Here is a 14293-nt window from a genome sequence, read left to right on the forward strand (position 1 = left end):
TATCTATCTATCTATCTATCTATCTATCTATCTATCTATCTATCTATCTATCTATCTATCTATCTATCTATCTATCTATCTATCTATCTATCTATCTATCTATCTATCTATCTATCTATCTATCTATCTATCTATCCACCAACCCCCACCCCTTCATCCACCTTTGCTGGGAAAGATATTCAGACATTAAAACTCTCCAACATCACTCATGTACCATGGATCTAGAGACATGTACCTATTTATGTAACTGGCTCAGTGGAAACCTAGCGCATTTGATTGCTGTATAATCAATAAATGACTTTTTCGAACATCTTACATACCATCTTCCTCACCAGAAGTCAAATGCACCAGACTTGAGCACCACTATCTGGTCAGGTCCACTCAGGCAAAAGTAATGCAGTTTTTCTCGATTGGTTTGGCTAATTTCTTGAAACCGAGATGACATTTCTATATATTTCGGGTCATTTGGCTTAACATTCTTACACTTCTGCACAACAGTTCAGATAACTGGCAAAATGCCATACACCTCCCAAAACAGCTCATTCTTGCATCAACAATAAACATGTCATGGGTGAGCGGTTAGGGCGTCAGACTTGCATCCCAGAGGTTGCCGGTTCGACTCCCGACCCGCCAGGTTGGTGGGGCGAGTAATCAACCAGTGCTCTCCCCCATCCTCCTCCATGACTGAGGTACCCTGAGCATGGTACCGTCCCACCGCACTGCTCCCCATGGGGCGCCACTGAGGGCTGCCCCCTTGCACGGGTGAGGCATAAATGCAATTTCGTTGTGTGCAGTGTGCAGTGTTCACTTGTGTGCTGTGGAGTGCTGTGTCACAATGACAATGGGAGTTGGAGTTTCCCAATGGGCTTTCACTTTCACTTCACTTCAAACCTTCTCCCACATAAATAGTCAGTACCATAAAATGGCATATATCCTTCTCAATTGGTTTGGCTCATTTGCATTCATTTAGTCATTCTGTCAAAATAAACTGGATGGTTCAGCATATCGCCATGGATCCTCATCACTTGCTCATATCACTCCAAAAACAGTTTACCCGTGTGTCGAAACTAAATTCCTTCCACAGAATGCCGTTTGAAAAAATGTCAAGAAATTAGCCAAATAACAGAGGAAACTGTAGTATACACGGTTGTAAAATTATTTTCTACAAACTAGTAAAGTTACAATACCATCTGGCCTGTTGAACACTGTCATGAATTTACTGTTTACAGTAAAGAAATTCTTAAAATATTATGTCCTTGACTGTTTTGACAATTGTGTAGACTACTTTGCATATGATGACTCACACAATGAAATCATGCTGACATGTTTTGGAGAAATCAACCATTAGACTGAGAATTGTCTAATTCGTTTAGATAAGACAGGTCAATTTATTTGGAAAATGTGCTAAATGTATGCTCAATGTGTCAACTGTAGGGTACTTGTATATAGCCATCTGCCGAGATGTACTAAACATTTGAGACATGTACAAAGCATTTGAAATTTGATGAAAGCAATGAAAAATGCCATTCTGTTTTAGGAAATTGCGAGTTGGTTTGGGGATTTGTCCGTATTGTTTTGAAAATGTCATCTCAGTTTCGAGAAAACAGCCAAACCAATCGAGAAAAACTGTAATTACCTCCGCCAAGGTTATGTTTTTCGGTCACGTTGTTTTGTCTTTCTGTCTGTCTGTTTGTCTCTCTGTCAGTAGGATCACTCAAAAAGTTATAAACGGATTTTGATGACATTTTGTGGAGTCGTTGAAAATGACAAAAGGAACAAAAGGAACATTTTGGTGATGATCTGGAACACGATCTGGATTCAGGATTTTTTTATTTTAAAGATTCTTCACCATTGCGGGATAGGGCGAATTTTGACATTCCAGTTACTCCACAAAAACAAGGCAGAAAAACTTGCAAAAAAATAGGGTGTAACATGTGACAGTGAAATGTTCTATCAAACAGCTTCCTTTAGCGGAGCTCTGCACTCTCTGGGTGCATTTCTAGTTATTATTGTATTGGAAAACAAACTCCATAGCTCGAATGGTAAATATGTTTAGTTACGCTATATGGGAAACAGCTGCTTACAGTATAATTATCACAGTGGTGATACATGTGCAGTATAACGGGTCCAACCTCAGAAGCAAGCAACCGGCTGTACACAAGACCCCAAGAGACACAGACACAGAAATATAATGCACAGAAGAATGGAAGCAAATAAATCACAATACGACCTACAGTACAGTACATCACATATCAAAGAACATGGAAAACGTGTGAAAGATAATTATCGCATGCAGCTGTTAACATAATTATACTGCATTAAAATGCCACTTGGTAGAGATAAGGTGCCTGGTGGTGAGTGGATATTATAGTTTTTCTTTGTTGCTTTGGCTCATTTCTTGAAGCTGAGATAGCATTCTCAGAACTACAAGATCAGACCATTTTAGGTTACTGAAAAAATGTCATCTGTCTCCCAAAACTAGGCCTACTCATTCATGCATCAGACCTAAACCCCTTCCCATATAAATACTCGGTACCATAACAATTGCATAGATCCCTTACTGTAATTGCTTTGGCTCAGCACAACTACGTAGATCACCAGCAAAAGCTCATATTATTCTCCCAAAACAGTTTGTGTAAAAACTAGTGAGTGTCCCCAAAATACATTGTCTCTTTGGCATGGAATTAGAGCAGGGGTGGGGAACCCATGTCTCGAGGGACATTTGCAGCCCTTGAGGCCATCTTATCCGGCCCCCGAATGTTATGCAGAATGAAATATGTTCAATGAAATATGACATGTTTTGTAAAGAAATGTTAGAAATTACATTTGCAATATAATGAGGTTTTATTTTCAGGGGACCAAGTGAAGGTGGAGTCTGTTGTAAAGGTGGCCATTTTCAATATAGGCCTTAAGTCCAGCGGGAAATCCTGGTTTGTGATCATAGCACTGCCCTTGGTGGACTTTATAAAATCTGAAGTGCTCCCTCGAATGAAAATGGTTTCCCCTGTATTTAGAGTGAAACACTGTAGTGACAGAGGAAAAATTGTTTTTTTATAAACTTGTCAAGTTCCAATGTCATCACTGTAGTGCAAATTACTGTCATGCATTCACTAAATGAGTGGCATTTCTAAGAGGAGCTTTGGTAGGTACCAATAAAGAAGGTCATGACCTAGGCAGTAAAAAAGGAACTCAACTACTTAACCACGGCGCTAACACTATTGTTAATGATTATGATGTCCACTAATGTGTTGCCATTGGCTGTCTTCTGGAGTACACTAGGCATAACGACAATGTCTGTTGTCTGTCTATCTGTCTGTTGTTGCCTAGGTAACCGAGACCAGGACCGGCCCTCTTGGATGCAGTAACTATGACAACCTTGATTCCGTGAGCTCGGTGTTGGTTCAAAGTCCCGAAAACAAAGTCCATTTACAGGGTATGCTGACCATTTAATTATTTCTTCTTTCCTTTGTTGTTACCATAATGTAAGGAACTGTTGTGTTCACCCACTGTGGAAGCCTATTAGTGGTACAAGTGTCTTTCTTTTGGTTGCTTGTCAAATACTGTATGCACAGGATGGTACAGTAATCCAGCTAAGACATGCTGTATATGCCCTATCAGGATAATTCCAAGCAGATGGTTGTATTTCTGAATGGACAAAGAAGTCTGGCTGTTACCATAGTGATGGTGATAAGAACAAAAGGGAAGCAGATCAATTAAATAGAAATAGGCTCTACCGTGGCTCTAATGCCAGGGCACTGGGCTGCTATGCCGGCGACCCGAGTTCGATTCTGGCCCCGGTCCTCTGCCGATCCCTCCCCATCTCTCTCTCCACGTTATTTTGCTGTCAGTCTCTCACTGTCCAATGCTAAAACAAGTCATGACAGACCAAAAAAAGAGAAATTAACAAATGATTTGAAGGATGTAATGTGATGAGATGACAAACTTAACCGAAGACAAGAGACTTACAGTAAAAACACAACTCTGGAAGGTTCTAACTTCTAATGCTCAGCTAATTGGAAACTCATTTGTGCTCCACCTTCCTGATCGTATTTCAGGAGCCGAAGATCACTGTATTGAACTGCACATCCATATTGTGCTTTTGCCAAAAAATATAGATATGTTAAATATATGAAAGTCATATCAGCTCAGTGGTGCTGTATATTGTTTGTTGTTTAATTCTGTGACGGTAATATAGCAACACAATGAGTGTTGTAAAGTGTTTATTCTTTGTGCTTTTATGTTTTTTTGCTTTATAGGACTCCAGATTATCTTACCAGACTACCTTAGAGACGTTTTTGTCCAGGCTGCTCTGAGCTACATTGCCTGCAATGGGGAAGGAGGGTTTGTCTGCAAAAACAACGACTGCTGGTGCGAGTGCGATGCAAAATTCCCAGAATGCAACTGCCCATACATGGACATCCAGGCCATGGAGGAGAGCCTGCAGAGAGTCTCTGAGTCATGGACCACTCTCTACAAAGAATTTGAGGAATCAGGTAATGTTACAATGTGGCAGCATTCAAAGAGTTTCTTTGCAAAATGGTCCTATCATCTATGTGTGAATTCTTGTCATTCACATATTTTGAGAACATACTTTTTAAACCTATATATACATTTTGAAATGCAATGCAATGGAATGCTCAATACAAAAACGTCGATTTCCCAAAATATTCCAAAATGGATACACTTTGCAATGAATCTCTTCATTCAATGACATGAGTTGTCCTGTCTCTGGATTCATATTGGCGTATAAGGCCTATATGTTGAGAATTGATTGTTTTAGTAATTGACATTGGACCATCTCTTTCAGTTTAATTCCTCTGATGAGTCTTATAAAGTGACCTTCAAATGATTGGCACATCGAGTAGCAAATGATCTGCTGCACAGCCCTGGCCAGATTGGATGGAATAAAATAGAGGGAAAAATCAACACAGGTAGTTTACAGTATGCTCGGGAAGATTAATTACCCATAAAACGACTTTATTGGCTCTCCGGCATCTCTCCCTAATCATAGCCACCGCGGTAATGGAAAATGAACAAGAGCATTTTAATGCAACATTTGAGCATTATTGCCAGTTAAGGTCACCCTGCGTGACAACATATTGGCAAATTAAAAATAAAAACGAGACGCAGCCAGGTCTAGCCATTTATGTTCTGAAAGGGGGAAAAAGTCTTTGAAGGACATGTTGAGAAGGAGGAAGTGTGTGTGGCAAAAGAAGAGGACGAGTGATATTAAGATATTCAGTAACCTCTAAGCTCAGTCGACAGAGGAAAAGCTCTGAGCCGGTCAAGGCATACAAAATATATTTCAGAGAGAGAAGCCCACTTTTCGTACGGCTCATTTATACCGTGAGTGCGTGGGTGGTGTGGGTTGAAAAATGTGCATTAAGTGGTGTGCTTAGGAACGGCGGGCATGTCTGTGCTCTGTGGCGCAGTGCATGTCTGGGCTATGGTTCCCTCCTGGTGCATGAGTTACCCCATCTTTAAATGCATGTAACTTCTCTCTGTAAGTGCACATAAGACATTGCTGTGTCTGGTCATAGTTGATATAATTTGGTTTTATTTTAAACAATAATTACTGTAGAAGGCATAACTTCACAAAGTTCATTGTGGTCACTTTGAGTAGGTAGACAGATTTTTCTGACATGGTTCCAGAAGATGTAACTGAGGTCAAATTAGCTGTTGTTCACTCCCAGTTTTAAAAAAGCTTTTACTGTAATGTGATTGTGGTAGAAAACTCTCATACTGGTTCCATATTGCCTTCTACAGCCTTGATGTACGTATGTCCCCTTGTTGCTGGGAAATGACTGCTCTAATTGAAAAACATCCTAAATGAAAAAAGACCAACATGACCTTTTTTTTTTTTTACACACCACCAACACATGTTTTTGTGAATGACACCCGTTTTGTTTTTGTGCGCAGATGTAGACATATGGTAACAACAAAACGTGTCTTTTCTTACGTGTCTTGTCATGTTGGTCTGTGTTTTGTACTAAAAACACGTTTTTTTTCTTTGTCTTTGAAAACAATCACAGATGAATTCAAGACGTTTCTGACGAGGCTACCGCAGAACTTCTTCTTGAACACGTCCACCATACAGCACTTGTGGTCGCTGGATGCCGGTTTCCAGCGTCGCTACGAGCAGCTTGAGAGCAGCATGAGAGGCCTGTTTAAGCGGGCACACAGGGTTGTCTACAAGCTCTTCAGCCTCAGCAAAAGATGTCAGAAACAGCCGCACATCTACTTACCACGGGAAAGGTACCGATTTTTTTCTCCTCCTCAGTATATTTATTAAAATCTACATATCATTCGTACAATTACACATTGAACACAGTAGCTGTCGAAGAACAGTACAACAAAATAAAAAAGACAACTATGACATCCAAACAAACACAAAATCAAATTAAAATATAACAGAAAAAGAAAATAAGAGAAGGTACAGCTTTAAAAGTACAGGAAAAAATCTCTTTCCACTCGACATCACTCCACAACCCCAGACAGAAAATCTTGAGCATGACCATTAATGTGTTGATGAGTGATCTAGGGGTTTATTCCCCTTCAGTTATTTTTCACGAGGCGATTATCATGCCTTCTAGTGATGTCAACATGCAGCATTCAGGGCTGGATTGGCCATCAGGCAAAGCGGGCATTTCCTGGTGGGCCCTGCACTCTTTCGGTCCCCTATTTACGGGCTGAAAGATTTTCTTGTCAACTCGTCTTGAAATAGCTGAGATCAGTAGAAAGACTACTCGTTATGCAGCTTGTAGAGCCTCACAGAAGTGAATGGCTTTGTTATGTGACTGATGCCAATTCCTTGGGGCAGTCACATCTACTTTTTTTCACACGTTTATATTTTTATTTAGCCTGCAGAGAACAATTACGATGCAGCATTTGTCACATTCAATTAATGCCTTGCTTTAATCCAGAGACAAAACACCTTTCAGCTTGCTGAAAAAGGTCCATATTTATTTCGTAATTACATCGCCAGTGGTTTCAAAGTGTTCAGAACAGCAGAACTACAAACATACAGACACACACAAAAACATTTCTAACAAGATGAACGAGGGGTTGTTGATGTTGCGGTGCGTAATGCAATTAACATGTGAGTTATGCCTTTGTAGTAGACACAAAATAACCATAATATTTATCAGCCGTCCTGGCGAACGTAAGATTTTTGCAATCACCTACCTGCTGGCAAGGAATCTCAGAATGTTAAACACGCAAATGAGCAGTCACTAATGGATGCTTGCCCTCTTGTTTGTTTCCATGCAGGCCACAGGCGTACTGGCTCAACTATTTCCAGTCGCTCCTCTACTGCTCCGAGAACAACCAGCTGGGCTCCTTCTCCGAGGAGCTGCACGCGTGCGTCTGCGCCTATGAGCACACCTCCTGCCAGTCGGCCACCCCGTGCTCCATCGGCGAGGCGGTGGCCTGCGCCTCCTGCGCCAACGACAACCACACCCGCTGCGGCAGCTGCAACACGGGCTACATGCTCAGCCAGGGGGTGTGCCGCCCCATGGTGGCCGACTCCACGGAGAACTACCTGGGCTTCGAGACGGACCTACAGGACCTGGAGCTGCGTTACCTGCTGCAGAGGTCCGACCGGCGGCTGGAGGTGCACGCCATCTTCATCAGCAACGACATGCGCCTAAACAACTGGTTTGACCCGTCGTGGAGGAAGAGGATGCTGCTGACGCTCAAGAGCAACAAGTACAAGTCCAACATGGTCCACATGCTGCTGGGGATCTCCTTGCAGATCTGCCTGACCAAGAACAGCACCCTGGAGCCGGCGCTCACCCTTTACATCAACCCGTTCGGCGGGAGCCACTCGGAGAGCTGGTACATCCCCGTAAGTGAAAACAGCTTTCCTGATTGGCAGTCCACAAAGCTGGACTTGCCCTTGGAGTGCTTTAACTGGACCTTAACGCTGGGGAACAAGTGGAAGACCTTTTTCGAGACCATCCACATATATCTTCGCAGCCGCGTCAGGGCAGCAGGTGTCGGGGTCAATGATAGCACATATTACGAGCCGCTGGAGATGGTGGACCCGTCCAGAAACCTGGGCTACATGAAGATCAACAGCATCCAGGTGTTCGGCTACAGCATGCACTTTGACCCGGAAGCCATTCGAGACCTCATCCTGCAGCTGGACTACCCGTACACTCAGGGCTCGCAGGACTCGGCCCTGCTGCAGCTGCTGGAGATCCGGGACCGGGTCAACCGGCTCTCGCCGCCGGGCCAGCAGCGCCTGGACCTCTTCTCCTGCCTGCTGCGCCACCGCCTCAAACTGACAGCCAGCGAGGTGGTGCGGATCCACGCCTCTATGCAGGCATTCAGCACACGACTACCCAACTCTCTGGACTACGAGACAACAAAACTTTGTAGTTAAGCCAGACATCAGTGAAAGTACTAAAACAATGAAAGCACTGCAGACACATATACACACACGCACACACACACACACACACACACACACACACACACACACACACACACACACACACACACACACACACGCAGACACACACGCAGACACACACGCACGCACACACACACACACACACGCACACACACACACACAGTGCAACAGTAAAAACGTGGCACAGTGAACGTTCTGCTTTTATGTTTGCCTTTGAAAGAGACGGGTGAGGTTAAAAAAAAAGTACAGTTACAAAATAAAATTCTGGAAAATGTCATGTCACATCCTCAAAATCATCCTGTTGAACTGTAACAACTCATTTATATTATACACAATACTGAGGCTGACCTCAAGAGAGGAGCTTTTAAAAAATGTGCTGTATGTTCGTTTGTAACTTTTATATGCATTCCTTTTGCTTCAGTGACAGTGCACTTTCCATGGAGAGATCAAAGTAGTGTAAGTATGTTTTGTACATATATTGTTATTAAAACATCATGGAAATAACGTGCTGTACTCTTATATGGCAAAGTAAAGTTCCGCTAGCTTCTACATCTGTTAGACAGACTCTCTGGTGCCTTTTCAAGTAGGGTAATATAATAAATACAACAACCAAGTTTGAACTCAACAAGACAAATCAATCCTTCATTGGATTGATTGCTGTGATTGACAGTTGGAAATGAAAATCATCAAAATGATTAAATTACATTATTTTAATTGGTCATAATACCTCAGTTGCTAGGCAACATACTACATGTTCATTTGACAGTGACGTTAGTATGACATTCTGTGAAACGTGTTGTTCAAACTTAATGGGAGAAGAAGAAGAAGAAGAAGAAGAAGAAGAAGAAGAAGAAGAAGAAGAAGAAGAAGAAGAAGAAGAAGAAGAAGAAGAAGAAGAAGCAGGGGAAGGAGACAGAGGACAAAGAGGAGGAGGTGGTGTATGAGGAAGAAGAATCTGTTTCTACCAATTTTCACTGTGGCACCTTTATCAGAGGTAATTCTTCATAGTCAAACTTGGCAGCACGAAGGGAAGCACAACTCCACATCTCCAAACTCCCCATGACTAATTTGAGAATTTCCGCTGTGCTAAATGTATGATGTAATGCTCTGCGATGAGTATTACCATTCTTCAGTTTCAGTTTTTAATGCAATACCCTTGCTCTGCCAAAATGGGCAGAACAGAAATTCATCAGGGTGTCTTTTGAAAGAACACCAACTGAAAGCCCAGGTAGAATCCCTATAATTACTTTATGCTCAACAACCATCCCGTTGCCTTTTCTCTGTCATGGTGTGTAACAGTAAGGTCTTTGCATCCATTTGATGGACAAATGAATGGTTTGCAATGTTTGCGAGCTGTTATTCTTCATACCGACATGGGAATTTGCATCTCTGCTTTTTTTTTGCTTGTGAAGACAATACAGCCCTTTTCAGTGGATACGGTTTTCTCAAAAATACTAAAAATTTTGTGTAAATATACTGCAGCTCAGAAAACAAATAGGAATTCTTCAGGAGTGCTTCAGAGTGTTCCCCTTTTTTCCTGAACATTGATGTAAGGACTCTCATCGATGTAAGGACTCTCAAACCTGTGCAGGACAGAGGAAATCTGTGGCACTCAAGGTTGCCATTTTTACAGGTCTACTTTTTATTTGGCTACAATGCCTATGCGTTTCAATAGGGCCTTGTAGCCAAATAAAAAGATTAACCTTGAGTGCCTCAGATTTTCTGTGTAGCTCACTGTAGCTCTTGTGTGATGTGCCAAGTGAAAAAAAATGAATCGTTTTGTTAAAGAAGCATCAACGTTTTGTGGTCTCATGATGTTTTCGTTAAAATTCTTGGTTAACTGGAATCTGCCTTTGTGCTGTACAGCATATTAGCACTTCCCAGTAATGTTCTCACACGAAAGACTCTCATGGGCAAGATTTGCAAAGCACCAATGGCCCTGGGAGCCATAGTGTTCGGGGGAAGTCAACAAATCAGCGGAACATGCTCATAACAAGCCAATATCTAACTAGCACAGAAAAACTACGCATTGTGCCTAAGAAATAAGCTCATTAATTCCCCCAAAGGGTCGTGCAGCATTGAACATTCTTGTTGTGATGACAGCTCTTGAATATGTAAGGAATGATGAGTCATTATAAGAACAATCAGACTCATGAATGGCTAATAAATTAGCTGTTTTCCTAACCAACCAACGAAACACAGCTCTGTGAAAGAAACAAAGTACGTACATGCTTTGCCTTTTCTGCTGCATTTGTCTCTTAACAATTTCGCACACAATAACAAGTCAGCAGAGTCAAAGACAACCAAAATGGACAGAAATGCATGTACACAAGCCAAATGATTTAGAGTTTCCTCTTTCATTCTTTGGGGCCAACAGTACTTGTAGCCCCCAGACTTTGGATCGATGGGCTCTGTGTTTAATGAATCCAAATTCTGTCAAGGAGCCGCAGCGTGGACTGACCTCACATGAAGATCCCCAGGAGTGATCTGACAACTTGTACAGGCGCGGGGGCGCAGCGGAGAGTGAGAACCAGAGAGAAAGGGGGGGAGAGAGAGAAAGTGAGGGAGGAAGGAGGGATATGAGAGACGGAGAATGAGCAGAGCAGCGGCGAACATAAGCAGAGGCAAAAAGCACCTCAGTCGTCAGCCAATAAATCAATAAGCAGCTTTATTACCTGTAAGAACAGAGCGAGCCTTCAGAGGAATCGATGCCGTCTTCAGAAAAGCCACCCACCCAAGCCTACTGTGACAATTAGTCTTGATCCTGCCGCATCCATTCCTTAACTTATGTAATGAGTCTTGCCGGATGTGCTTTGTATGAACAGAAACAGCCTCTTACCTTTAACAGACAGTGAAACCTGAAACTGCACAGGGAATTTAGCTTTGTTTGTTTGCTGTTGTGTATTGGAATGGCTAGCCATGATGATTTACAACAATAGGCCTATTTAAGAAGTCTCTCTACTATACATTCATGTTTACATGTTTAGACTGAAAATGGCTTTCATTGCACCTTCTTTATCTTGTGACAAAGCCTTATGATTCAAATATGTCCCATTTTAGATATACTCTTTTGTCCAATTTGCAGTAACTACAATATCAGACCGAATACCAAGTCTTTGAAGGCATTTTTCTCCGTTTCTCTGTTTCAATTCAACGTTGGTGTAGTTACTGCAATTTGTCTTTGTAGGGCAGTATATATTAGTCAATTGTCACACGCTAAAGGTTTAATTAACATCACAAAATGTACAGCCTACTTGTGTTTTGATGTCTACCATCTGGCCGTGCTAGGTGCTCTTGGCAGCAGGGCCTTTCCTTAATGCACCAACTGCCTTTGTCACTTCAATATACAGATGCCGTCACGGCAAGAAGTACCTCAGGACATTAGGACAACAATAACTATGTTCTGAGTTTATGACATCGTCAGTTTTTTAAAGATAGTTTTGGCTAGGACAGTCTGAGAGAGTGATAGAAAAGTATTGGGAGAGAGAAGGGGAAGGACTGAAAATGAGCTTGTGTTGGAATCTAACCCAGGCTCCCTGGATTTACGATATGGCTCCACAGTCCACTGTGTAGTTTTGGGTAGAGTGCGCACATCCAAAAATAAACTTTATTATTTACAGTAAAAAGCGACGTTTCGATCACCCTGGATCTTGATCAAAACGTTGTGGCAGTATTTGGTTTGCTCATGAGTCATGTAAACTTCTTATTCATTCCGAAGGTTTCCGTGTTCCGGAAATATTCCAGATGCACAAAGCTGTTCCACGCGCAGGGGTGTAAAGTGTGACTGTGTCACCAGGGCCCCATGTAGTTTACAGGCGGCCCACACATTGTCTGATGTATGTAGATGTATGGCTGTGGGGGGGGGTTGGTCCATTGGAGCTGATTGTACATAGGGCCCACAATTTGCTGTTACGCCCCTGTCCATTTAGCCTGATTATCATCGACTTTCAAATCTCTTCGAGACTTGGTCTGACCAAGACCGTAACAATTCACTTTTCCCAAATGGGATGGTTGGCCTGCCTCCCTTGGGTTGCTACTGGTTGTCTGTTTGTAAAGTGGGAGGAGTTCCCGATTTTTCTGGAGCTCAGAAATGACATTTGTATTGCTCCTGGCCTGACTAGAAGCAACACTGAAGGTGTTGCGTCACTAGGAGGGTGCGGCCTGGCTAGTATCCATTAGCCTGGTTCTCACCAGACCTATGTGTGTGTCTGTGTGTGTAGCTTTAGAGCGCCCTGGTGGATCTCCAACACGCACATACGGTCTGGGAGACCATAGCAGGATTCCCTTTCTCCAGTCAAAAAATAATCGTCGCATTTATTGCTTCAATATCAACGACAGCTCGCATTGAGGAGTCGCAGACAGAATATAGACTATATTGATGCTTTAGAGATCAACAGAAAATGTCTTTGAAGGTATTTGTTGGTGGCGTGGATGGCAAGAATGATGGATAAAGCCAAGCTTTCTTAAGGCGGAGCCAACGCAACGTCTCCCAGACCGAGTAGTGGAGCTCACAAAGCTGCGTGGAACTACAGGCCAGGCAAAAGCCAGCCAACCTGTCCACCAGGGACGTGCAGACATTTTGGGAGGGAAGTGCTTAAGGGTGGCGACATCCGTGTGACTTACTAGATTATATATATATACCACATTATATGATATCATATTATTATATTGTATTATATTACTGTATATTATATTATAATTTAATGCCAAACATTCCATTATGATCATACCAACATGTTCCACAAACATTATTTTATTACTTTCAAAAGGGCATTTTTTGTCTTGCAGGGCAATGGGGCAGGCGCTTCAGCACCACCTCACCCCTATCTGTGCACGCCTATGTACACACATGTAAACAGAATATTCTGGAAATAATTTCAAACCAAATGCTGCCAATATTCCATTTTAAACCGTAATATTCCATGCATGTAAATAGTTTTACTTATACGAATTTGAAATTGGCAGTGTGTTGCCGTGAGAACTGTGGTGGGAGTGATGGGAGGTGGGTGCCCTGAAGGCTGGGAGATTATGATGTTGTTTGTTAAGACAAGCATATTTGTCTAGACAAGCATAGTGAATACCTGCCAAGACACTGCTAATGTTATCTATGAACAATTAGTCACCTTGCTAAGATAATTAGAGTCATTTTCTGGGGAGGCGGACATTTCTTTCTAAAATTCTGTGTTCACAATGTCACTCTTGGCATACGCAATCATTTCAAATGTTTATCATCACATGAGCTACTCAAATGAGGATTTTGGTGATTGTCTTGTACCATGAGTCGAAGCGCCATGAGGAGATTTTTTTTTATAAAACCAAAAAAGCCTTAGAAAAACATGAAGTGGTGATTAGTTTGTGAAGGTGACAAATGTGAACATTCAACCATGACATTAAGCAGTGTTTGATAAAATGTATAAAACGCAGTGCTTGACAAATTTCATAACAGAGAGTCCTACTCTATATAATGGCAATATCAGAATGGACTGTAAGGATTATGCCTGTGATGCAATCTTTAATTTTTAATCCCAATCTTTAATCCCAATCCCAATCTTTAACCCAGGGCGAGAGTTGTGCTGCGCAGAGACTACTGAACGTTTTTCAGGACATCCATCTTTAAAGAAAGGCATTTGATGCTAAGCATGGCCATAACTTTTATGAGGGCAATACAAAGGAAGGGGAAAAAGATTTCTGCCGAAGCAAAGAAGGATGGAAGTGCCAGACCGTATCCATTTATGCCCTGTTGTCAGCCTGAAAATGTCTCTGCTTCACGCCTAAATTTCTGCTCTCTCTCACACACAAAAAATGAACCTTGTCAACCACAAGCAAGTCTTCCCTTCCTCACTTTGGCTTTGATTTTCACCCACCTACTGTCTGTAC

The 14293-nt window shown here is 42.2% G+C and overlaps 1 protein-coding gene across 1 annotated transcript in view; it reads left to right on the top strand.

The window, feature by feature from the left end:
- brinp3a.2 (bone morphogenetic protein/retinoic acid inducible neural-specific 3a, tandem duplicate 2) overlaps nucleotides 1–8433 on the top strand; it is a 37149-nt gene extending 28716 nt beyond the window's left edge. The window contains exons 4-7 of the mRNA XM_063200175.1: nucleotides 3328–3433; nucleotides 4257–4493; nucleotides 6033–6255; nucleotides 7270–8433. Coding sequence (XP_063056245.1) covers nucleotides 3328–3433; nucleotides 4257–4493; nucleotides 6033–6255; nucleotides 7270–8386 — 1683 coding nt within the window. The 3' untranslated portion in view covers nucleotides 8387–8433. The remainder of the gene's footprint in view (nucleotides 1–3327; nucleotides 3434–4256; nucleotides 4494–6032; nucleotides 6256–7269) is intronic.
- The last annotated feature ends 5860 nt before the right edge of the window (nucleotides 8434–14293 follow it).

Source organism: Engraulis encrasicolus, chromosome 6 (assembly GCF_034702125.1).
Source record: "Engraulis encrasicolus isolate BLACKSEA-1 chromosome 6, IST_EnEncr_1.0, whole genome shotgun sequence".
Taxonomy (NCBI): domain Eukaryota; kingdom Metazoa; phylum Chordata; class Actinopteri; order Clupeiformes; family Engraulidae; genus Engraulis; species Engraulis encrasicolus.